Source organism: Sesamum indicum, linkage group LG6 (assembly GCF_026168435.1).
Source record: "Sesamum indicum cultivar Baizhima isolate 11 linkage group LG6, ASM2616843v1, whole genome shotgun sequence".
Taxonomy (NCBI): Eukaryota; Viridiplantae; Streptophyta; class Magnoliopsida; order Lamiales; family Pedaliaceae; genus Sesamum; species Sesamum indicum.
The window spans coordinates 25487280-25511782 of record NC_142662.1 but is presented as its reverse complement, the minus strand read 5'-3'; the positions used below and the strand labels follow the sequence as shown (position 1 = coordinate 25511782).

The window sequence follows — 24503 nt, the reverse complement described above, 5'->3', positions numbered from 1 at the left end:
TAATATTTAATCAGAAGAAAGGGGGGGGGGGTTTCTTTTAAAAAACTATAAACACAAATTGACAGATCGTCAGTCTAGTAATACACGAGATTTCCAGAAGAATTCTCACCATGTAGGGTTCGAAATTTTGAAACCACACTCTTTGGGAAGGATTTAAGTTTGACGCCGTTCCCATTTTGAATAGAGATTGGTTTCGTAGTAACAATTTAATTAACATAGTCGTAACATCATTAAAAGCGAGGAAAGGGGGGAAGAAGGAGGGTAGCAAGTTATTTACTTAAAAAATTGAAGTTTGAAAACATTAAAAAAAATAAAATTTATATTTGACTTGACTACATGATAATAAAATTATATGTGATTATATTGCTACTGTTGGTCCACCTACCCTAGTACAACATTATTTAATGCTAATTATGTTAATTCAATTGAATTTTCAAACAACTATTACTACTAAAACTATATATATATATATATATATATATATTGATGTTGTGATCAATAAAATGAATTGAAAGCGCAACAGCAAGTTGTGAATTTTCAAATCTGATTAGCACTTTTTATGCTGCATCTCAAAACCGGCAGTCAACACACAACTCTCCAATTCACTAATCAATTTGCCTACTTGTGGTTTCTTTTTTTTTTTTCAAGAAAATACATTGATAATCTTAAATTAACAACATAATGTTATTACAATATTTTTTGAAAAGGGTAATCTGCATTAAGAAGAAAATTTTACGAGAGGTACGAAGATTTAGCTCAGAGTCTATACAAGACTGAACCTCGGAGGGTATAAGCATTGCAATGCGCAAGTATGAACCTCCTAACTTGTTCAATGACTATTGAAGCAACTACTTCAGGCGTTCGTGATGTATGTTCGAAAACTCTATTATTACAATATTCAATATACAATATATCAATATTTCTACATTAAATAAAAAGTTCAAAGTAAACAAAGAAAAACACAATATTATGAAAAGTAGACCGCAACCTAACAACTAGACAAGTGATTAATAGTACCTTCCATATCCAACTTACCTAGATACGGGAGAACTCTATGTAAATATTAATCAACTTGAATTTAAAAAAATATACATATTATATGATATTTTTGATTTTTTTTTTTTTTTTTGAGATTATATTTGAGATGGGGTTAGTTGTCAGAAATCTTCAATATATGACAGAAAGTTTGAAATTACTATATCGATGGATCACAAACTTCTTTAATTTACGTGACAATTATTGCTTGTTGAGGGATAGTTTGGTAATATCATGCCTTGTATGGTTTCTCCTATTATTTGTTTAGAAGGTAAACATTTTTTACCCTTAATATTATTTTTTACGATTAAGACAAAAAAGAAAAGAGGGGGGAGGGGAAATAAAAATAAAAATAAAAAAATGAGAGAGTAATTAGAAAAGAGGTGGGACCCGCGCCGCCGTGCGTCATCCTTGGGTTTGACTCACGTGTCTGATTAAATGGATATGGGTCCACACCACATTACACGGACTAATCCCAATTCTTATTGGAATCAATATTCCCATTTTTCACAGTAATAATACCAACTCCATGTCCAAACACATCCGTTTCATTTTATTTTATTTTATTCCCAGTGGAAAATTCCATTTTTTCCGGGGCGGGTATATATTTATAGCCCCCAGACTTTCAAAAACAATAATAATATCAAATGCAAACTCCAACTCCAACTCAAGCTATGGACTCTTCTTTCTTCCAATTCCAATCCCAGAGTCAATACTCCTTCCCGGAACGGGAATTGCATTCCCCTGATTGGGAATACGATGATCTTTCCCTCCCTTTCAATGTCAATGACTCCCAAGAAATGCTTCTCTACGGCGTTTTGGCGCAGGGAGCTGTCAAGGAATCGTCTGAGACTAATTCCAATTCGAATTCATCGTGTAAGGAAGAAGAAGTGAGTTCCAGAGCGAAAAGGGTTCAAGAAAAGAGGGAGAAATCGTACAGAGGCGTCAGGAGGCGGCCGTGGGGGAAGTTCGCGGCGGAGATAAGAGACTCCACCAGGAATGGGGTCCGGGTTTGGCTTGGCACGTTCGACAGCGCGGAAGCGGCTGCGTTGGCGTACGATCAAGCAGCATTCGCCATGAGGGGTGCCGCGGCCGTGCTGAATTTTCCGGTGGAGAGAGTGAGGGAGTCGCTTCAAGAAATGGAGTGCGGAGGAGCTGAAGAGGGGTGTTCGCCGGTGATTGCTCTGAAGAGGAAGCATTCCATGAGGAAGAAAAAATCTGTGAACAGGAAGAGCCGCAGTAAGATGAGTTTGGAGGGTAATAATAATAGTGATGAGAAGGTGGAAAATGTGGTGGTTTTGGAGGATCTGGGGGCTGAATATTTGGAGGCCCTTTTGAGTTCTTCATCTTCATTTTCATTTTCATCTTCATCTTCATCTTCATCTTCACCATCATCATCATCACAAAGTTGGTGAATTATAATATTATTACATTTTTGTCAACTTCCCATGATTTTCGTTTCTTGATCAGTTCTGGTCGTTGTTCCTGTTTCCCTTTTTTTTTTTTTTTTTTTCTTGGAGAGAATTCCCTCAAGAGAAGGGAATTGTTGTCGGGAAGAAACTTTTGTTGTGTATATCAAATGCTTTGGGTAGTTGTTGTGCGTAAGTAACGCCATGCATTAATGTACATAGTAAAGTTCTGAGCAGTCAAATATGCTTATGCTGTGCAATTTTTCAGTTCCACGCAAAAATTGAATGCTGTGTTTAGTATCTTATTTGATGTATGCACACGTCGTGTATAAAATATTTATATAAATATATAGATAACCATGAATTTTATAGACGTGATTTGTCTATATAGATATAATATTAAATCGTAATAAAAAGTTGTCTCTGACCATGTTCGTAGTTCTTGGATTCTTTAATAAGAATGGAAGTGACGCCCTCCGAGGTGGGGCTTGGCTCATCTTCAAGTTGCAGTAGCTAATCTTATTGGTTTTGTCTTTAAGTTGAAAATGATGGGATACCAAAAAGTAAGCACCCATTTGGTCTACCTCAGCTATTACAGAGTTTTGTTTAGTATGGACGACATCGTCATGTTTATCCTCAAATGTTTGCAACACAGTAACGTGCACTGTTATTATACTAAAATAAGAAGAAACAGAAAAACCTGTACATTGGGTGGTCGGGAAATAGAGGTCAGGAATTGAAGACAAACCTGTAAAGTCTTGGTGTCTGGAGCAGAGCAGAGGAATAAAGCGTGGAAAATGTAATATTACAGTGCTGTCAATTTCAAGTGGGCTTCCTGCCACCTTCTTGAAGGTGAAGGATGAGACTAAGTTCGATGAATCCATCAATTCATTCATTCATTAGAGTTAAGAATCCTGACTTCGAATTCATTTGACACAAAGGTCAATTACTTGCAGTTTTGTTCCTCGTTCGTCACATTGAAAAGTTGGAAACCTGGAAACTTCGGTTAGAAGTAAAGAACAAACTCGTACAAGTAATGCCAAACAGCATCTCAAGAATGTGTATAGTACTGTGCTAGTTCATCAGGATAATCCAGCATTATAGAGCATGGGCATTTCCAGAATTTCAGGTGCTTGGAAACTTGTACAAGTGAAGACGGCATAATGAACCTAACAACACTTTTCACCATTGAGCCTCTTCAACGATGGCATTAACTTGCATAGAAATGCTTTCAACCGGTCATTGACGACTGCATTCCCTGTGATCTCTAATTGTCTCAAATTTAAGTCCTTGAAAAGTAGATATGCGTCCCAGTGATCCTTCAACTTGACATCTTCATCGGTGAATTTCTTGAAATTCCAGTCATTTCCAACTGCATGAGTCAGAGGAGATGAACACAAATACCTTCTTGTGTCGATGGAATGAGCACCAATCTCATTGTACGATATGTCTAATGCTTCTAAAGACTTTAGGGTTTTTAAGGGCTCCAAAGCTGTAAAACTGCAGAGTCTGTTGTTGTTAAGCTTCAAGCAGGAGAGCAGTTGCAGAGCCTCCAACCCTGTCCGGAAATTTCAGAGAATTGGAAACTTGAAGTCAGGTTTTTCAAGCATAAGAATAAATAAAATTTCAGGCAACTCAAAATAACTTATAGAATTAAATCGCGGTAGAAATGTATTTCTTGAAATTTCTTCTCCACATTCAACAAATGTCTATACAAAGGAATAATGCACTTGCGTATGTCAAAGTTTCGATTACAAAACCAATTGGATTACACTTTACCCGGTAACAGTTGACTTGTGTATTACCAGAAATGGAGCACAGACTCTTACTAAATTATGTTAATTGCATGGTGGCATAACTTATATATTATATTGTGCTGAAAAATAATTTTCTCAAAATCAAAACTGAAGGTGGAAGCAGTAAAAACATATATATATATATCTCAAAGATGCAATATATTTGGCTGTGATTACCTTCAATTGTACGGAGTTTGTTGTGGCTGAGATCTAACATTTGAACCCACAGTAGCTGCTCCATACTCCCAAGTCGTGATAACGAGAGACCATTTAATCGTACACATAAATAAGGATTCATACTTGGTGAAGAAGACTCTTGGTATTGATAACAGTGCTTCATTAAAGATCCTACATTTGAAGTCAACTGTCGAATAATAACTCAAATTATTCATAGTTCAAAAGAGAAACCCAATTCATGGAGAAAATATAAGAAAAATGTACAGGTAAAACAAACCCAGTATTGCACCTGCCAACCCCCCAAAAGAAAAAGCACAGAGAAAAAAGAAAAAATTAAAATAAAGTAAACCCTATATTATTAAGGAGGTGTGAACAAAGAATAAATTGAGAGACTCACCTGCTTCAACAAAACTAAGCTGTACTCATCCTCATAGTAACAAATATGAGCAGGGTCCATCTTCATTAAATCACGATAAAGTGCAAGAACATCTTCATAATTTGCCTCAGTGCCAAAATGTGGGTTGCCGTATGAGATCAGTGCGTTACGTGCCATCAAGAGTCTTGCAAGAGTAAGTTTTCCAATTTTACTACAATGAAAAATAAATAAGAAAAGTAAGCAAACAACTTGCCAGAATAATAAGCTTCTTTAATTTACCATAATAACCATAATCTAGCTTACCAGTTTGTAGTTGACAGAAGTTCCTGGCAGTGAGCTATTTCATTGGATATAGTCTCCATACTCCACTTAGGAGTGGTTGGCTTGTTCTCCTTTGTGATTTCCAGTTCACAAAGCGAGCGAAGTATGTCTGCCTCCAGAGATTGTGTAGTGCAACTTCTAATGTTTTCCTCTTTCCATGATATTCTATGAGTGGTTTGCAACTCAGAATGTTGTCGATCATCAGAAGGTACAATTACCGTGAAAGATATATGACACGACTGACTACAGGGCATACCACTTGACGAAGTAATACCGGCAGCATGTGCAACAGTAACCTTTACAGGGCAAGCCTCCAAGGAATGCACTTCATTAGGAAACTTAAGGTAAGTCAACCAGGCTTGGGAAAACCCAAATTTATTTGCTGAAAGTGGCATCCAAGTAAAATCATCACCAGCATGACATTTAGATTCAACAGTTACTGTAGAGGAGCTCACACCTTCAACACCTTCGCTAAAATATAAAATGAGAGGAAATGTTCTAGCTTTAGACTGGAAATGTGGTACAGGTAATGTTTGTCGGTCATTTAAGGAGCCATCAACTGATAAACACAGATTAGATCCATGTGGAGGCCAAGAAGAAAGCAAAACAGGCTCCCGCTTCAATGTCTGATCCAGAAGCCATAAATGATAAAACCAACCACTTTGATCATCAGGGTCCGTGAAGAGAGCATTGCGTACAAACTCGTACTCCTCTCCAAAAACTCTCTCTTTATCATGATATCCTTTTTCTCTTTTCCCCAGGAGAATAGACAAAATCACACTGCAGATACGTTGGGAAAAAGGTTACATGATTCAAATTAAAATATCAGTTAACAAAAATAAGAAGATCTGAATTGTTAATAATTTTTTCTTCATGTGCAATCCATGGTCAGAACCAATCTTCATATATTGATAACAGTCAATACTTTGTTTCCACATGCTGAACAAGAAATGCATGAACAAAAAACTACAACAGAATGATGCTCCAGTATCACAAGATAAACTGACCGAAAAGGGTGAATATCCATACTTGAAAATCGGCATACACCTGTGCACCAAACTGATAAAGAGTAACACCAACGAATATGCCCAAAAAGTTATCCTACCAAAAATCTATCTATTTCCAATATCGAAACAACTACTGCTTCTCTACTAGAAAAGCAAAATGTATTCATGCATAAATAGATAGAGAAAATCATGTAATAAGGAAAAATACCACTTCCTGAGATACAAACTAGAATGTGTTGGCCAGACTTTGGTAGACATGATTACTAATCAATTCAAAACAAGTTACAAAACCAGTATACCTTCTGTTATGCCAGGCAGAATAATTACTAAAATTATCATATATCATATCCGTCGTGTATTGAAGTTCTTCTTCATCCGGAATCTTCCTTAATCCTGCTATGAACCTGGAAGAAGCATTCCATAGAAACCATGTTAACAAATGCAACCAATTATTTATCCAGTTGACGTTCAAAACTTCAGCACTTCACCTCCTGTAGTTCCATGCATGGAAATTCCGTGCGTCCAACTTCTGGAACTTGCCCAGAAGCCGTAATTCCCTGTCTGTGGAGGAATGACCCTTGCTTAGGACCCATTTGCGGTGATGCCACGCACCATAAGACTTAAAATTCTTCTTTAATGCATTCTCTACCTAAATAAAAAATTCATACTCTAACCAGTCCATCAGTTACATAACCAATTTCTACTATAAAACATACATATCTTAATCTTCAACACAGAACATAACTTTGATTTTTGCATCAATTTTAATCAATTGAGAACAGAAAACAAAAATAAAGTTAAACTCACAATTCTCAATTCTTCATCTAGAATTGATTGGATTGAATTGGAATCCACCCCATTCTCTGACTGCTGATCAAGAAGGTATTGTACAGCGAGCTTCCGGTAGTTCCAACCAGTATAATGCTCAGGATTTGATTCTAACAGCTTGGCACTGATTTCTACTGCTTCTTTCGTATATCTGTAATACATTTAAACAAAAAAATCAACAAAAGGCAATTATTCTTTCTAGATAAGAATAAGTATCCAAAGAAGGACAGATCACAAACATTTTGTTGTGGTGAAAGTTAAGAACTTGAGACTGGAGATCCCGAAGTTTGGCCGCTCTGAGAGATGAAGCTTCTTGCTCTTCTTTTGTTGGGGCTATCCGCGGTCTCCCATGCATTTTCTCTCTTCTTTATCAGAATATTGAGTTGGTATGCAAGTTTGGATTTCAAGCTCAATAATGAAAGTGCTAAAATGCAACTGCAATATAAGTTATTCTTGCAATTCAGTTAGACTAAAGATGGTTTGGCTAACGTTATTAAAGATCTCAGAAATTGCTACCATGTTCTAAGTTTATAAAGACTTTTCAAGTAAAAGATCTTGAGTGTTTGGGTACAAAAAGAATGACCTATTTGCTCCTCAAGCATCAGTTTTATACGTTTCAGATTGTTATCTTGTAGAATAACTTAGGAATACTTGGGAGTTCATTTCCAGCTGATAAAGCTAGTCCAAGGAACTTTCACAAGATGCAGTCTGTTTTTAACAAACCAATAAGCAAATAAAATTTGTTATCGCAATTGACTAGAAGAGGTTCAAAATATACCAGAATTGCAGCATTAAGAAGCACTATCGCATTTTCGCACTAAAACTGAGAACAACCACGTAAAAATTGGTGCTCAACCACTGCCTAAATGAACATGCTTTTGGTCAACAAATAGGAAATAATGGAGGAAACGGATATAGATAAAACCCTCCAAGCATCCAAAGCCAAAAAAATACCCTAAACTGCAAAGCGTTATCTCAGACTAGTACCAATCAGAATAGTTTTCAACAACCCAGCTGTAATGGACGATCACAGAAAAGGGACCTTACTTCAGGCGGATGCGAATGGCGAGCGAGTGCGGGTCGCCGGCGACGGAGAATAGACCAGCGCAACGGATAGCAGCCGCGGGGTTAGAGTCAGCTGTGGCGGCGATTTGTCCGAAGAAAGTGCGAGGAGAACCCAAGTCCCACCGGATGTCAAATTAAAAAACCCAAATCTTTGAGCAAAACGCGATCTCCGTTGGAACAAAAAACACTAATTTATTTATGCAACAAAAGAAACAGATCAAAACGGAAAGTGAAGCACTTCAAAAGACATATTTGCACCTGTGAACTGGGGATGGAGGTTAATTGCATTTTACCCCCTATAAAACTACAATATGTGTTATTACTTTTTTTTTAAAGTTCAAAGAACTCTATTGCTATTACTTTTTCTTAAAAAATATTTTTTAAAAAAAATTATATACATCATATATATTACATTAAATACAATATAAGATGTAATATGAATTTATAATTAAAAAGAATACTATTTGATTATTATATGGATATAAATATATGCTCTTTTAGGAACATCAATGGATCAGGGCAGTCGAAGTCCTTAATATACTTTTTTACAGATTTGGGATAATATCGGGTCCAACGAATCGAATCTTTTGAGGGATGTGGCGGGGTGTTTTTAAGTACGGAACTTGAGTTCGGACAAATCCACTTCTAACCTGCCCCGTTGCCTTTCATAGGCTTTTTTCTTTAAATTAAAAAATATCATTTCATTTTGTACTACTAAATCCGGAATATTTGTATCTTAATGTGGAATTTTAGGTGAGTATTAACACTGTGGTGGGAGGATCACACTGCTCAAAACTAGAATATTGAACAAACCAAGGGTTAACCCTCACCAATAATTTCTTGAATGCCATTTGCCTAACTTCTCCTTTGATCATCAATCTGAACTACAGATATAATTTTTTGGGATAATTATATATATATATATATATTATTGCTTCTATATAATAAATAGATCTTTTTGTTAATCTAGATTTATAAAATTTATTGATATTAACAAAAAAAAAAATAATTATATATACCTTTTGTTCACTTATTATTGATTTATTGTAGATCAAATAAATTTTTTCTAACTAAACCATCCTCATAACGATGAAAATATATACCTCTTCACATGTATTGACATGTGAAGATGCATAAGAGTAATTTGGTTATAAAAAAAATTATTTGATTTGCAATACATCAACAATAAATTAATTGGGAGTAAATATGAATATTTATTTAATTTTTTTTGTTAATATCAACAAATTTAAATTCGATCAATTTTGAGTGACGAATGGACTTATTATTAGATGAAAACAAATAGCTATAGTACTAAATATAATTTTTGAATTCACACCATATAAAATTTACTTATAATTACATCAAAAATTATGAGAGTACGGACAAATATCCCTAAAATTTTTTGATAAAAAATGACTCATCCCTTTTTTGGACCAAAGAAAAAGGATTTTCAAAAGTTGTAGTAAAATGACAAAGTGCAGGGTGTGTTCACACTGTAGAACAGAGACTGTACTGCCGGCTGCAGTACAGCAACAGTCGTAGTTTCCATGTCCCAAAACCATAGCCAAAACAAGAGATCAAACACCAATGCGATATTATAGCTCAGTGCAATATTTGCAACCCTTTCTTCCCTTAGTTTTGGTCTTGTTTTTCTTTTCTTTTCCGATATTCTTGTAATAATATTCTCTTTTTCTTTTTTTCCCCCTGGAAAAAGACTAATTCATGAAGAAAGCAAGGGAAAATCCCTTCATTGGAAAGATCCTTTCAGACAGGCAGATCAAACCCTTGTGAAATCCTTCACGCAGAGAGAGTGGAACTGCAAAGCGGGCCTAACAGTCTCAAACAGGCCCCGGACAGTCATGAGTGGTCTTCTGATGTTGCCTCACTGCACTTCAGACAAAGTCCCCAATGAGTTGAATTTCTCGTATTCTGCATTCTGGGTTCAGGCCCATGGCTTTAGGGATGCTCTTTTAGGGGTGTTTGTGTACGCGGATTTCCAGATTTCTTGCAGGAGGTTTCTTAGACTAAGAGTGGTTGTGGATGTTAGAACTTAGAAAGCCTATTCTGACGGGGTTTTGGCTCTCAATTTTCTGTTTAATTTTATTATATTATAATCATACTGCATCAAGAATGCCAGTGGATCAAGATTCAAGCCTATATTCACCTAATATTTGTAACTACTAAAAATCGGAAAAAGATTGAGCTGTATGACTTACTATTGAACGAATTAGGGGGGAAAGATGCATTAGTATGACACCGCTCTTGATTTGTTTCATTCAATTTAATTTTAGGATAAATTGTAGCTACTTTTTTTTAGATTTGACATAATTGAAAATTTTTATTATTGTCTGAGAAATTAAAAATATTTTTTTTATTATTAAGTTTGTCTAACAACGAGCACATTTCATTAGTTTGCGTTAGGTTTTCATCTAATATTCCTTATGGAGTATTTATTTTACCCAATCTTATTATTTTTTATATTTTCAGATATTTGAGCAAAAGTAAAATAATATTGTCCGCTTCACCATCTAAGGGCTATATAATTATTTTTTATTTAAAAAAGATATTTGTAATTTTTCTAAAAGTAATGAGATATTCCTAATTACGTCATACCTTAAGAGAAGTAGCTGTAATTTACCTTAATTTTTATAACCGTGTAAGTTTTGTTGCAAATTTATTTTGCAATCGACTTATTATTAATATGGTAATATAATTGATTCTACTTAATCAATTATCTAACAAATATATGTATATTTGAAAAATAACTCATTCATAATTCGAGTAAGGGACTTCGTACATACAGTCAGACGATTAAACTCTAATTTCAGAAACTAACATATTAATATGGTAATATAATTGATTCTACTTAATCAATTATCTAACAAATATATGTATATTTGAAAAATAACTCATTCATAATTCGAGTAAGGGACTTCGTACATACAGTCAGACGATTAAACTCTAATTTCAGAAACTAACATATTAATATGGTAATATAATTGATTCTACTTAATCAATTATCTAACAAATATATGTATATTTGAAAAATAACTCATTCATAATTCGAGTAAGGGACTTCGTACATACAGTCAGACGACTAAACTCTAATTTCAGAAACTAACATACTAAAAATTAAATTATTATTTCAATTAAGTAAAATATTATAATTGTTTATAATATCATAAAGGGTGAAATTTTGAATTTATAAAATTTGAATAATAATAATAATAGTTATAGTATTCAAGGTGATAATTCAATAGTCCTAAATAAAGATGGAACTAAATAAATAGAAAGTTCCGAGAGAAAATGGTGCGAAAATCGAAAACTGTGGGAGAAAAGTTGACTGGTGTCCCGGACACACCGGCGAAGATCCCAGGGAGACATTTATATAAAAACCATCACCTCCCCACCCTTTCAATCCACCGGCGAACTCAGCCACGCGAAAAAGAGATCAAAAATCAAGAAGCATCAAGATTTTGTTGCCCCTTTGATTTTCAAGAAAAGGGTTATTTCATTCGCTCTCTCTCTCTCTCCTCCTCTCTCCTGCAATAAAGCAGCAGGTAATGGTCGGTCTTCATGCGTGGTAAAGAATATAGACAACAATATGTTTGTTGTATACGTTCTATATATGTTTGTTATGTCTTCCATGCAGAGTTGTTGTTGATACGATTTAAATGCAGTTTGATATTATTTCCTCAGATGTAAGATCATATCCATAGGGCGGAAGACGTTTTTGTAATTTGGGATTTTCTTGGCTGCACAGAAGATTTTATTGGAGTTTCTTGAAATGACTCCATTTTCCTTATGATCTGATAAATCTGGTTTTCAGGATTTCTTGAAAGAAGTGGAAGAGAGAAAGAGTGTATGAGAGAAGAAAAATGGCGGAGGACAACAATTTGAAAGTACTGAATGCGCTCGATGCCGCCAAGACGCAATGGTACCATTTCACCGCCATCATCATCGCCGGGATGGGGTTTTTCACCGACGCTTATGATCTCTTCTGTATATCCCTCGTCACCAAGATGCTCGGCCGGATTTACTACCACGTCGATGGCTCCGCGAAGCCCGGCAGCCTCCCGCCGAATATATCAGCCGCCGTCAACGGCGTCGCCCTTTGTGGGACTCTTGCCGGCCAGCTTTTCTTCGGGTGGCTCGGCGACAAGTTGGGACGGAAGAAGGTCTACGGCCTGACACTAATGCTGATGTGTCTTTGCTCCATTGCCTCCGGCCTTTCTTTTGGGAGGGAGGCGAAATCCGTCATGGCCACTCTCTGCTTCTTCAGGTTTTGGCTTGGCTTCGGCATCGGCGGAGACTACCCTCTCTCCGCCACAATCATGTCCGAGTATGCTAGCAAGAAGACCCGCGGCGCGTTTGTCGCCGCCGTGTTTGCAATGCAGGGGTTCGGAATTCTTGCTGGTGGGATTCTTGCTATGATTGTGTCAGCGGCGTTTGAGGCCAGATCGAAGGCGCCAGCTTATGAGGTTAACCCGATAGCGTCGACGCCCCCGGAAGCCGATTACGTCTGGAGGATAATCTTGATGCTGGGCGCCCTTCCGGCTTTGCTTACTTACTACTGGCGGCAGAAAATGCCGGAAACTGCCCGTTACACGGCTCTGGTGGCAAAGAATGCGAAACAGGCGGCAGCCGATATGTCGAAGATCTTGAATGTGGAAATTGAGGCGGAGCAGCAGAAAGTGGATCAGATTGCCAAGAAAAAGAACCCATACGGTTTGTTTTCCGGGGAATTCCTGAGTCGCCATGGACTGCACCTGCTTGGAACTGCAAGCACATGGTTGTTGCTTGACATTGCGTTTTATAGCCAGAATCTGTTCCAGAAAGACATTTTCAGCGCAATTGGATGGATCCCTCCGGCAAAAGGGATGAATGCAATTAAAGAAGTATTCACAATCGCAAGGGCGCAAACACTTATAGCCCTTTGCAGCACGGTCCCCGGTTACTGGGTCACCGTGGCACTGATTGATATAATAGGAAGATTCACCATTCAATTGATAGGATTCTTTTTCATGACAGTTTTCATGTTTGCTTTGGCCTTCCCTTATCATCACTGGACTAAACCCGACAACCGAATTGGCTTCATAGTGATGTACTCCCTGACCTTCTTCTTTGCAAATTTCGGGCCAAACAGCACCACATTTGTCGTGCCAGCCGAGATATTCCCTGCCCGGTTTCGCTCTACCTGCCACGGGATCTCAGCCGCAGCTGGAAAGCTAGGAGCCATAATCGGGGCTTTCGGGTTCTTGTACCTGGCGCAGAACCAGGACCCGAAGAAGGCGGATGCTGGTTACCCTGCTGGAATCGGCGTCAAGAATTCGCTCATTGTATTGGGAGTGATCAATCTGTTGGGCTTATTGTTCACTTTCTTGGTGCCTGAATCAAAAGGAAAGTCCCTGGAGGAGATGTCGGGCGAAAATGAGGAGTTGAACAAGGAAGAAGCGTTCCCGTAATGTAAATACCGGAGTAGTTCTAAGTGCTTCTACAATTTTCTTGTCTAACTTCATGTTATTGTTTTCTTTTTCTTTTTTCTTCTAAAGTTTTTTAGTTTTATACGTAGGCTTTTCGATTTTTAGAGCTATTTGAATCTGTAATTTTGCAATATCAGACAGTGAGACAAAATTATTGCAACACAGATTACTTCTAAGCAATACAATTTGTTTAAACAAGGAAAAAGGATCAAGAAGCCACACAACAAACTGCAAGAACTGAGAAAACAATCCTCTCAGAAAATCTTGAAACTTCTCACAAACCATAAGACAAGATTGAGATTTTATGCGCACTCCTGTTGAAAAGATTCAAACGTTCCCTCGTCCGTCTTCAGAGGCCGACGGCCCTTCACTCCTTGTTTCAAGAACTGTATTAGAGTTATGGATACTTCATCGGGCACGTTCCCTAATCACTTCAAGATGTAGTGTAAAGCATCTGCGGTAAGGATTCAGCAAAATCATCAGCAGGGCCGCCAGTCTTCTCGACAAGAACTTCATTTTTCTTCTCATCAAACTTGAAAATCAGGTGACTCTGCACTCTCTTCCTCTTCAGTTCCAAGAATGCACTTTTGCTGTGCTCAGCAACACCAATACCAGAAACAGCATTTATCTGGAGAAGACCAGAACACAAAAACAAATAGTTCAACATTGTACCAAGTAGACTAAAAACATATGTTTCCTATGATCTCATTAGTAAGGACTATGATTCTGATAGACAGAGATCAGATTCCAGACAAATGCTAACACTCTAGAATCAGAACTTCACACAAATGTAATGTCTTGAAATAAAGATTTTCCCCACAGAATCACACTGCAAGAAAATCTCCTCACTATTATTAAAGACATAATAATAATTAGATCAGGGTGGACTTCAGTTTCAGATAGCTTTAAACGAATCGATTAACCGACAAAAAGCAACACACACACAAAAAAAAAAAATAAAAACAACCCAGAAACATAAGAAAGGTACAAAACCAGGTAAATATACTGGTAAAAGCAATACAAAATTACATGTAAACTTCCAAGAGGGCAAGAATCCAGAATCAAGAAACACACACTCTCACACACACACAGACAAAACGGCAGAAGCAATCAAGAAACAATGATCAATTAGTACCCTTTGATCCTGAACATGGGATGGAGATTCTTAAAGATGAAACGTTGGAATAATCAAAAGAGTTTCAAATTTTGTGCAAGAAAAGAGCCCTCCAAGTGTTTGTTGGTCTGAAAGCCTTTGGACAGCTTTTCTTGTGGCAGAATTGAAGAAAGGGAGATTGATTTTCTTCTTTTCTCCTGTTCTTTTCTTGTTCTACAGTTTATTGTAATTAACAACCACAGACTAGATTTTGTTTGTGTACAGAGTTCTTGAAACCGAAATTCTTTCTATTATTTGAAATTGAGTTTATGTATGTATGTTTAATCATAAAATAGGAAATAAAACAATAAGATGGAAAATAAAATCTTAGTAATTGGAAATTGCATTGTAGTTACTTTAAATTCATTGTTCGGGTTCATTTATTTTATCATAGTTTTCAGGAATTTAAATTGTTTTTTTTTTAAGTATTTTAAAGTTAAGGGACTGTTCTTACATTTTATTCTTATCTCATTTTCATTAGGCAAATCTCGTATGCATCGTCTTAGTCTTTCATTTCAAATTACATAAATACAATCAAAACTTTGAGAGAATTAAAATAATTCGATCAAAAGGTCGTGTATGACTGATTGAAAAGTAAAAATGCAATTATTTTGAATGATGTCGTGTTTTACTACATAAAATATTTATTTTAAAAAAATAAACAATTTAAAGAATATCTAAAAATGGAAATAAAATTATTCAATCTGAAAATAAAAAATGTAATGCAATAATGCATTATTTGATTTTGGTAGTGTAGCACTCAAGATTTCGTTGAAAAAATTGTTACATTGATACACTTTATATGCTACTCTACTACAGAAAATATTTAATTTACTTTAGATTTGATTGAATTTAAATTAATTATATAATAAGTATATAATTAATATATATTTAAAAAAATATTAAATTAAATAATAAGTGTATTGATTTGATTAAATCGAATTTGATTTGTGTATACCTTCTTAAATTTTATTATGGATATTAGTAATAATACATAAACTTCATTTTTCAATTTTCTTGGTGAGAAATGAAATTGCATGTTCCTACTTCCAGAGCTATTTCTATATTGCCAATCAGGTCAGCATTTGACAGGACGAAGTTACCCTCCTGACTGGAACAAGACCAGGGGATCCGTAGTTACTCGGAAATTTTCCCCGAAACGTCGCCGTCTGTGATCAACCCCTTTCACAGCTCGTGATCGCGAAGTGCAAGGAGAAAGGAGGAAGAGGCAGCAATACCACAATTGATTCGACCCTTAAACCCTAATTCTGGGATCTTTAACATGGATTCAGAAGGTAGAGTATATTTCCCCAAATATTGTAAATGGGTCTGCAATGTACTTCTATTCTTTCTTGTACAAATTTTCACATTTTCTTTAGGACAACGAACTTCTTCAAACCCTTCTGCGATGTTGGCTGCGCTTTTATGCAAAAGGGCCAAGCTGCATGAAGAACTCCGGAATATCGAGAAACAGGTAACTGTTTGTATATATGTTTATGATTCTTTCTTGAAGGTTTTTTGTGAAAGTATTTGATTTACTTATAATTTGTTGTTCCTTTAATGAATTCTTTGTACAGGTATACGATATGGAGACGAGTTATTTACAGGATCCAAGCCAATGTGGCAATGTCTTGAAAGGTTTTGAAGGGTTTTTGTCATCCTCCAAGAGCACTACTCTGTAAATGATTTTTCTTTGTTTCGTTTCTCTTTCTTTGATTTCATATATCTGTAAGGAATCAAATGAAAAATGGGATTGTGGAATTGGGAAAATTGGGGTGGGGTGAAAGATGGCATTATGGTGATTAGGGTGAAAGTTTCATGTTGATTTTTGTTAGACGCTGGGATGATATATGGGTTGGATACGTTTTGCCATAACATTAGTTCTTGGAGTATTTGATCCGTACTTTCTTTTGCTGCAAGTTTAGCATTTGTATAACATTTTTCAGTTAATTGGTTAGCTTGGTTTCTATTCTCAGTTTATGTGATTCAAGAATGATTTACCTGTGATCTCTTGTTTGCAGCCTGAAACGATCCAGGAAGTTTCAGCCTGAAGATAGGCTCTTTTCATTATCTTCTGTCACTTCACCAGCCGTATGAGTTTGTACTTACGTTTGATGTTATTATTTTTGTATAAAACAATATCATGAGATATCATCGCAAATAGGTGGAGCTGATTATGTTCTGTTCGCAAGCTTGCCTTCTGTTTTCGTCATGTTTACCATTGCATTTTAAACATATTTGTGTGCCTTGCTCGGATGTTGTAATGTTGATGTAGAGAATGGGTGCCTCCTTAGTGTTTCACTTTTATGCATTTACGTTTCTTTGTACTATGTAGATTTTGTGAAGACACTTAAACTATATGTCTCATACTAAATATGATGATTGGCAAAACTTTGAATTTAGCTGGTCAAAATAATTGGACATTAGACCCGTATAAAATGTCATGTACCTGGACAACATTGGTTAACCCGTATAAAATGTCGTGTACCTGGACAACATTGGTTAACCCGTATAAAATGTCATGTACCTGGACAACATTGGTTAAAACATTATCATATTTGAGAAGGGTTATAGTCGTAACAATGGAAGAATGAGAGACAATAGGCGTTTGTTTTCTTTACTTCCACGTCCTTTATATGGTTAATGCCGTGGATCTCTTTCCTTGAGTTGTATATACTATCTCAATCTCCAACCAAAGCTATCTGATTTGGATTGCATGTGTTAAGAGTACTTTTATGTGATATGGGATTACTACGATGTTGTTCTGGAGAGTGTAAGACAAACAATATTTGATTTGTTTATCGTATGCGTCAGGCTGAAGAAATTGCAAGAGATGGTGGCGTATCAGCAAATGGACCGTAAGTATTCAAACTTTCATCCTTACAGATAAGCTGCTACTCATCATTTATTGAGGATATTTAGTCTGATTGTTTCAGCATACAAATCAATGTTTTGAAGTAATATTAACCAATATTTCTCATAGATGATCCATCTGAATTTGGTTTAATCCTCAACTATTGCAGTGGAAAACCAAAGAAAGGCAGAGGGCCAAGAGAGGCAAAGAGAAGGCAATCTAGCGAAGCTGATTTCGACTATGAAGATGATCCCGATCTCATGTAGTCACTATTCCTTATAAATGACGATGATGGCTGACTTGACCGCCCTTTTGCCGGTGGGATTCGATGCTTTTGAACTACACCAGCTCTTGGCTGTTATGATGTATATATGTGATAACTAAAAAGCTCGCATGTTTCCATGCATATTTAACCATCTGCCATGTACGTACCACATCTGATTGTTGTTCTTGCAGCCATGCTCCTATAACTTGTGAAAAGGCTACATTAGCAAGACAACCTTTTTCGATTTCTATGACTTTGATCAGCTGATAATTGCCAATTCTAACCTCATTCTTGTTAGAGGTGAAAGAGTAATGCAACTCCTCGTCTTTGGCTGAAGAGGAAGTTAAGGTAGTTCCAGTTAGATTCAAGACACGCTTTTTAGTGTCTTAGCTTTCTTCTGTTCATCAATGGCGGTTTCCTTCATCCCCCCTCCATCTGCTCCTTTTATTTCACTCTCAAATCTAACTTGAACCAAACAACTCAAATTTTTCATTTGCTAAAATTATGATTAATAGCCCACACAGACATTTTGATTAGTTTATCATAACAAAATATATATAAATTTTTAAAGAGCTAATTATTATATGGAATTTATATACTCTCTCCATTTTTATTTTAATAGTCCCATTTATTGGACTAGAATTTGATATGAGAGCTTTGACATAAATATTTTAAGCGAATAAATTTATCAATTTTTTTAATAAATAAAATCTTGATTTATGATATCATATGGAAAAAGGAGTAAAGTTTTCAACTTTATTGTATTTACTCAATTTTCTCTCTATTTCTAAATTATTTTTCTGAATTTTATAAATTATGACAATTTTCACATACATGAATCTAAATAAAAGAAGAAAAAAAAAAAGCGTTATATGTCTTATGTAAATAATAAAATATTGTGAACTCGCTAGTCGTAATTTAAACGTTTGGGGCCGTTTGTGTCTGCTGCCGCTGCCAAATCCCGACACTGCCGGCGGGCCGTTCGCAGCAACTCTCTCGAGTCTTATCCATGAATCTTTCGGTCTGTCTCTACATAAATTCTATCTTATGTCTGTGAGAACTCTACTTCCTATCCCGATGTACATTTCTTCTACTCAGTATTCATCTTTCTCTTGGGCACTGTTTGGTGTTTCCATCCTTACAGGAAATAATTAAGATGCTACAGAAGAAATCAAATGATCCGCCTCAGTCGCCGGCGCCGGCTCCTGTGCCCGTCTACTGGGTTGAAACTTCGGATTCGGTGTCCCACCACTTTCAGTTCGAACCCGATGGTCAACTTTCCGTAAGCCCACTTGTCACTTTATTTAACTGTGCCTTGTCAAGTATTTCTGCGAACAGTTGGTGTGTCCATCTTGTTTCGCTTTGTTTGACTAAAATTAGCTCACCCTCTTCATTCACTCACTGAATGGTCGGTCTCTGTTGTTTACCTCTGCTTTTGGTAAATTCTGGGACTACAATTTGATTTTATTATGCCTCCTACTTCCTCTATGTTTGAATTAGATGCTTACATTTTTACTTTTTTTTCTTTTTCCCTATCTTGTGAGCAATTACCTGTTGGGATTCATTTTCAGCGGTTTGGTTAATTGTTTGGCACATTTCGTTTGGTGTAAATTGTGTTGGAGATGAGGATTATGATGATCAACAGTATTAGATTCTGGAGGTGAATGGTGCGGGGTGGCATTTTTTTGGTCATTCTTGGGCGTTGATGGATCTTTGCTCCCACCAATAAAGCGTCTCTCTTGAAACATTACTTTGAATCTTGGACAACATTGGTTTAGGAATCACTTTCCAACATGACATGGAGCAATAGTCTAGAACCACCCAAGAATTACACATTCTGATGGATGTTGGTGCCAAAGTTGGTGGAAGTGCAGAAAATGCAATGGCAGTAGTTGTGAAGATTGGCTGGCTTGAGGAGAAATTTTCTATTGGCCAATAGTTGATTTAGCTGAAACAGACAGGGTCTGAATAAATTCCATTTCATTACATATAATTTCTGGGCTTGATGTAGAATTTCATACCAAAGTACACTAGTACTTATTGTATTCAATCTTGTATAACATCTTGTTTAATGATAACTTCAAGTTTTTTAATTGAATTTAGGTTAAGAGAGTTGATGATGCAAGACCTGCCTCCCGTCGGATGGTTGAGTCCTTTCTGAATAAGTTCTTTCCATCAGGTTATCCATATAGGTAAGTGGTTATATTCGAACCTCTCGATATACTTCGACAACAGCATACTTTTTCATTATTGAGTTTTTGTGTCTTAAATCTGCAGTGTGAATGAGGGATATCTACGATATACACAATTTCGTGCACTGCAGCACTTCTCCAGTGCAACATTATCTGTATTATCAACTCAGGTCTTCTTATTTTGTTCTTTTATTTTCATGATAGATCATATGCAACACCGTTTAATGCTCTTAACGATCAAATACACCACTATGACAGGGATATTTCTCAGTGTCTTACTCCCTTTCAGTCACTTCTATTTGCTGCAGGCTTGCGACCTACACCTGCACAGGCTACTGCTGTTAGTTGGGTAAAGATTTATTAATTGGAAAAGTTTATTGATTGGTTCCTGGAGTTCTTTCTGTTATGAGTCTGTTGTATTCTGTTGATCAAATGCAGATTTTAAAAGATGGTATGCAGCATGTGGGGAAGCTCATATGTAGTAACTTGGGTGCAAGAATGGACTCAGAACCTAAATGTTGGAGGATTTTGGGTCTGTTATTTTCAATTGATTCCCAAATCACCTAAATGCTTTCTCTGATTAGTTGCTCAGATTAATAATGTGAATTGGTTTTATGTATCCTTCTTTATCTACACTTTGTATCTTGCTATTGGATGTTTGATAGGAACAAATCTTCCTACTTGCAGCCGATGTTCTTTATGACTTGGGTACTGGTCTGGAAGTAATTTCCCCTTTATGCCCACACTTATTCCTTGAAATGGCTGGGCTTGGCAATTTTGCTAAGGTGAGTTGAGTATTTACTTTTGGATTTATATATTTTGAATAAGGCCAAACCACCATTCGGGTCTTCATGCTAATTTGTGGAGGATAACTTTTTAATGTGCAGGGAATGGCAGTTGTCGCAGCAAGAGCAACAAGATTGCCCATATATTCTTCATTCGCCAAAGAGGGAAATCTGAGCGACCTATTTGCCAAAGGTGAAGCCATTTCTACTCTGTTTAATGTTCTTGGGATAGGAGCTGGAATTCAGTTAGCATCTACTGTTTGCTCATCAATGCAGGGAAAGGTACAATTCTTTAACCACTGTGTCTGTGCAATTTTATACTAAGACCTGTTCTGCTAACTTATATCTCAAACTTGAGAAACGATGAAGTCGCATAAATTGCTACAAATGGTTTATTCCTCCTAAGATGTTATAAGGGTAATTGAATGTATGTGTTCCTGGCATTTCTGGTTTATCACTCGTGAGATAGAACCTGAGTTGGTGGCAAAGTGGGGCTACATACAATCGTTGCTATACTGTCTGGGTGATGTTTTTTTGTCTTGCTACATTAATAAATGCATGTCATGCTTCTGCAAGAAGGTAGTATTTCAACGCCCGTAGTGGAGATCAATTGAGGTAGTTATGCTGGTGTGGCTTAATGGATATTGGAGCTTTTGTTTGTTCTTGCTGGAAAATATGGTTGGGGCAAAGAGAGGGAGGGGTTGGATTTTAGAGTCTCAAGTTCATACTGGACCTATTAATTGGGCATGATGTTGAATATGGCGGCAAGCATTAATTCTTCTGTTCTGTGTCTTTTGTACTTTTGAGGAGTCCCATATGGTGTGCTGGATGTTATTTTTCAGTCTTCTTTATGCAGAGGTACAAGATGATTGTATTAATTTTTGGGTTCAAATGATATCATTTTGTGGTGTGGTACTCTATAAGATCCCGCTAGTATTAACGCATCTGAATGCAGTTGTACCATTGAAAGAGTGATTTTAATGGTAGATTATAGTTTTTATTTTTGAGAACTGGTGATGGTTATCATGTTGCTGATCATCTTGCAGTTGGTGGTTGGACCTCTCCTATCTTTGTTTCATATTTACTGTGTCACGGAAGAGATGCGAGCAACTCCAGTTAACACTCTAAATCCACAGAGAACCGCAATGATCGTTGCGGACTTTCTAAAGGTTATAACCAAATACACAAGTTTTTGACATACTTGGTCCATTAATATTTTCAGTATCTTACTCTTTGGTGATCTTAAACCAGAGAGGTCGAATACCTAGTCCTGCTGATCTAAGATATCAAGAAGATCTCCTATTCCCCGGACGACTGATAGAAGAAGCTGGAAGTGTTAAGGTGGGAAGACCTTTACACAATGTTGTCAAGCCTTCACAACTGCACCAAGTTAAAGAAAAATTTCCAGAAGAAAAATTTATTTTAAATCGTGGAACCAAATGGACAGACATGATACTGGAGCGTAATGCTACCGGGGAAGATGCATTGAAGGGATGGCTAGTTGCTGCATATGCAGCTGAGATTGAGAAGACGTTGCTTAAAACCAGCAGCGATCCCCTGGAGGAGGCTTATGAGAGGATGGTCAACGTGTTTTCTCCATTCCTCTCCGAGCTGCAGGCCAAAGGGTGGCACACTGATCGTTTTCTTGATGGAACTGGATGCCGTTTTGCTTTGTAGTCTACCGTCATAGCTAGGTAGTTTCCTTCCTTGCGTTTAGATTATAGCAACAGTATGGTCTAAACAGAATATTCTTAAGAAGTCCCGAGACTTTATCCTTTCGGCCGAATCACAAGCATTTCATGCGGTAAGATTTCAGCAATACTAACCTACAGTGGTGCTTCGCAGGTTGACATGAAAAGGGGCTCTTTTAGCTCATTCATCTTTTATAAATGTCAAAAGGGATTCTAAAAAAGAGGAAACAAATCTGCTTTACCCTTTTATTTTAATTTAATGGCACTCAATGATTTTATGAACTATGAAAATATGTTAGCTTTTGGTCATCATTATCTCAAATAGCACGCTCTGCCTGCTCACTAACATTTATTAATTATTATTAGTGCGTTATCAGTTGTTAATTTTTCCAACTGATAATTATTTGATTATATTAATATTTCACTAAGCTAACCAATATATTAATTTATTGATATTAACAAAAAAAATTGAATAAAAATTAATATTCACCCTCGATTGACTTATTAATTATTTATTGCAGATCAAAAAGGAATATTTTGTGACTAAACTACCTTAAAGTTATACATTCTCAAATGCATTAACGGGTAAAGATGCATAAAAGTATATATGATCATAAAAAGATTTATTCGACTTGCGATAAATCAATAATAAGTCAATTTGGGACAAATATAATTTTATCTATTTTTTTCGTTAATATCATCAAATTCAATGATTTCAACTAACGAAGGGGCTTATTTGTTAGACAAAAGCAAACATCAAGAGTATTAGATGCAATTTTTCAAACCACAAAAGGTTTGTGTAATTATACCAAACCTCCTGTAAAAAATAAAATAGCAAATTTCGGCACGTGTTTTGAAAAATAAAGCAAATTAAACCCCCTATCTAAATAACTGATAGGGTGTAATTTATTTTATTTTTTGAAATATGAGATAATAGTTTATTAATTTTTTTTTCATAGAAAAATATTTACATATTTCAAATATTACAGAGATGAATTGCATTTGGTCTGTTCCTCTTGGATTGTGGACTATTAGATAAGCTTTTGGATTTCCACTTAGTTTAATCCAACATGTGAACTTAATATTGGAGCAGCCTCCTTTTACTTGGACTACTTCTACTTGTCGTCAAACAACCAATATTTGATATTTGCAATTCTTGTAAGATTGATTTGAAATAGACTTCGGTTGTGGACCAAATTTGCATACTTTGAAATCAATGAATTTGCTTAAAAGGAGAGCCTATAAAGATATGATGGGATTGAAGTCTTCATCGAATATATAGGTATTTATTTCATTTAATATGAATTTATTATAATAATAATTATATTATTAAATTTATTAATATTAATCTAATTTTGTAATCAATGTTTTAAACAAAAAAAATAATGAATTTAAATATTATAAAAGTTCTCTTGTAGCATTCAGAGACTAAAATGAATATCACATGTTGACAAAGAATAACAAAAACAAACCACACTCAATTAATTTCAATCTTGCCAGTCACTAAAGTCTATAGAAGTGTCAAAATCACACCCTTACCAAGTAGATTTTCTACTGAATTTTATAAATATTATTTCTGGCCAAAAATTACACCTGCCCACCTAATTGACTTTATCAATCGGTGCATTTCCGCAATCATTAGCAAAAGTAAGATCTTGATTGGAAAACATAATTGACAATATATATATATATATATATATATATGAGATAATTACATTTTCCTATTGTGAGATTTTGTATAATTCCATGTAAACTTCTTGTGGTTTGAAAAATTATATCTAACATATATCCATGAAGTTTGTTCTGTCTAACAAATAAGTTTCTCCGTTATTTAAAATTCATTAAATTTGCTGATATTAACAAAAGAGTTGGATAAAAAACTATATTTACTTCCAGTTGACTTATTATTGATTTATTATAGGTTAAGAAAATATGTTTATGATCAAATTATCCTCAAACATCTTTACATGTTAATGCATGTGAGAAGCTATATCTTTACCATTGTAAGGATTGTTTAGTTGAAAAACATTTATTTGATCTGCAATAAGTCAACTGAGGACAAGTAT

General features: G+C 35.8%; 4 protein-coding genes and 1 pseudogene across 12 annotated transcripts; 4 read left to right on the top strand and 1 right to left on the bottom strand.

Annotated features, from left to right (window-relative positions):
* Window positions 1-1597: 1597 nt before the first annotated feature.
* Window positions 1598-2686, top strand: LOC105163408 (ethylene-response factor C3). Its single transcript, XM_011081732.3, has one exon. It carries the CDS (start codon window positions 1683-1685, stop codon window positions 2448-2450), a length of 768 nt encoding a protein of 255 aa, XP_011080034.1. The 5' UTR covers window positions 1598-1682; the 3' UTR covers window positions 2451-2686.
* A 628-nt stretch (window positions 2687-3314) lies between these two features.
* RGTA1 (RAB geranylgeranyl transferase alpha subunit 1) lies at window positions 3315-8241 on the bottom strand. 4 transcript variants are annotated; one of them, XM_088882012.1, is made up of 9 exons: window positions 7992-8241; window positions 7189-7384; window positions 6929-7100; window positions 6610-6770; window positions 6421-6525; window positions 5097-5894; window positions 4815-5004; window positions 4418-4604; window positions 3315-4002 (listed from the first exon to the last, which is right to left on the bottom strand). In XM_088882012.1, the coding sequence occupies exons 2-9, from the start codon at window positions 7302-7304 to the stop codon at window positions 3614-3616; spliced, it is 2118 nt and encodes a 705-aa protein (XP_088738138.1). In that variant the 5' UTR covers window positions 7305-7384; window positions 7992-8241; the 3' UTR covers window positions 3315-3613. The 4 variants fall into 4 exon arrangements, with proteins under 4 accessions (XP_088738138.1, XP_011080035.1, XP_020550121.1 ...); XM_011081733.3 differs by having other exon boundaries at window positions 7997-8241; XM_020694462.2 differs by having other exon boundaries at window positions 7189-7314; window positions 7997-8241.
* Window positions 8242-11366: 3125 nt separating this feature from the next.
* On the top strand, window positions 11367-13591 carry LOC105163588 (inorganic phosphate transporter 1-4 pseudogene; annotated as a pseudogene). Its single transcript, XR_016066082.1, has 2 exons — window positions 11367-11574; window positions 11844-13591. The product of XR_016066082.1 is annotated as an inorganic phosphate transporter 1-4 pseudogene (transcript).
* A 2147-nt stretch (window positions 13592-15738) lies between these two features.
* Window positions 15739-18111, top strand: LOC105163411 (uncharacterized). Of its 2 annotated transcripts, XM_011081735.3 has the most exons (6): window positions 15742-15945; window positions 16030-16124; window positions 16228-16328; window positions 16672-16741; window positions 17465-17508; window positions 17674-18111. In XM_011081735.3, exons 1-6 carry the CDS (start codon window positions 15933-15935, stop codon window positions 17768-17770), a joined length of 420 nt encoding a protein of 139 aa, XP_011080037.1. In that variant the 5' UTR covers window positions 15742-15932; the 3' UTR covers window positions 17771-18111. The 2 variants fall into 2 exon arrangements, with proteins under 2 accessions (XP_020550094.1, XP_011080037.1); XM_020694435.2 differs by having other exon boundaries at window positions 15739-16124.
* Window positions 18112-18633: 522 nt separating this feature from the next.
* On the top strand, window positions 18634-22575 carry RUS2 (root UVB sensitive protein (Protein of unknown function, DUF647)). 4 transcript variants are annotated; one of them, XM_011081736.3, is made up of 10 exons: window positions 18634-18790; window positions 18914-19051; window positions 19873-19961; window positions 20047-20131; window positions 20251-20310; window positions 20400-20493; window positions 20649-20746; window positions 20849-21028; window positions 21793-21915; window positions 21998-22575. In XM_011081736.3, exons 1-10 carry the CDS (start codon window positions 18779-18781, stop codon window positions 22421-22423), a joined length of 1305 nt encoding a protein of 434 aa, XP_011080038.1. In that variant the 5' UTR covers window positions 18634-18778; the 3' UTR covers window positions 22424-22575. The 4 variants fall into 4 exon arrangements, with proteins under 4 accessions (XP_011080038.1, XP_011080040.1, XP_088738057.1 ...); XM_011081738.3 differs by lacking the exon at window positions 18634-18790 and having other exon boundaries at window positions 19000-19051; window positions 20220-20310; XM_088881931.1 differs by lacking the exons at window positions 18634-18790; window positions 18914-19051 and adding an exon at window positions 19093-19207.
* The last annotated feature ends 1928 nt before the right edge of the window (window positions 22576-24503 follow it).

Excerpts from the sequence above, each read along its gene's own strand:
- LOC105163411 (XM_020694435.2), top strand. The coding sequence starts at position 15,933 with ATGGATTCAGAAGGTAGAGTATATTTCCCCAAATATTGTAAATGGGTC. Across the intron at positions 16,329-16,671 it reads TCCTCCAAGAGCACTACTCT|CCTGAAACGATCCAGGAAGT; the intron begins GTAAATGATTTT and ends TCTTGTTTGCAG. Across the intron at positions 16,742-17,464 it reads CTTCTGTCACTTCACCAGCC|GCTGAAGAAATTGCAAGAGA; the intron begins GTATGAGTTTGT and ends CGTATGCGTCAG.
- LOC105163408 (XM_011081732.3), top strand. The coding sequence starts at position 1,683 with ATGCAAACTCCAACTCCAACTCAAGCTATGGACTCTTCTTTCTTCCAA.
- RGTA1 (XM_088882012.1), bottom strand. The coding sequence starts at position 7,304 with ATGCATGGGAGACCGCGGATAGCCCCAACAAAAGAAGAGCAAGAAGCT. Across the intron at positions 7,101-7,188 it reads AACTTTCACCACAACAAAAT|ATATACGAAAGAAGCAGTAG; the intron begins GTTTGTGATCTG and ends AATGTATTACAG. Across the intron at positions 5,005-5,096 it reads CTTCTGTCAACTACAAACTG|TAAAATTGGAAAACTTACTC; the intron begins GTAAGCTAGATT and ends TTTTCATTGTAG.
- RUS2 (XM_011081736.3), top strand. Across the intron at positions 19,052-19,872 it reads AACCCGATGGTCAACTTTCC|GTTAAGAGAGTTGATGATGC; the intron begins GTAAGCCCACTT and ends AATTGAATTTAG. Across the intron at positions 19,962-20,046 it reads CCATCAGGTTATCCATATAG|TGTGAATGAGGGATATCTAC; the intron begins GTAAGTGGTTAT and ends TTAAATCTGCAG.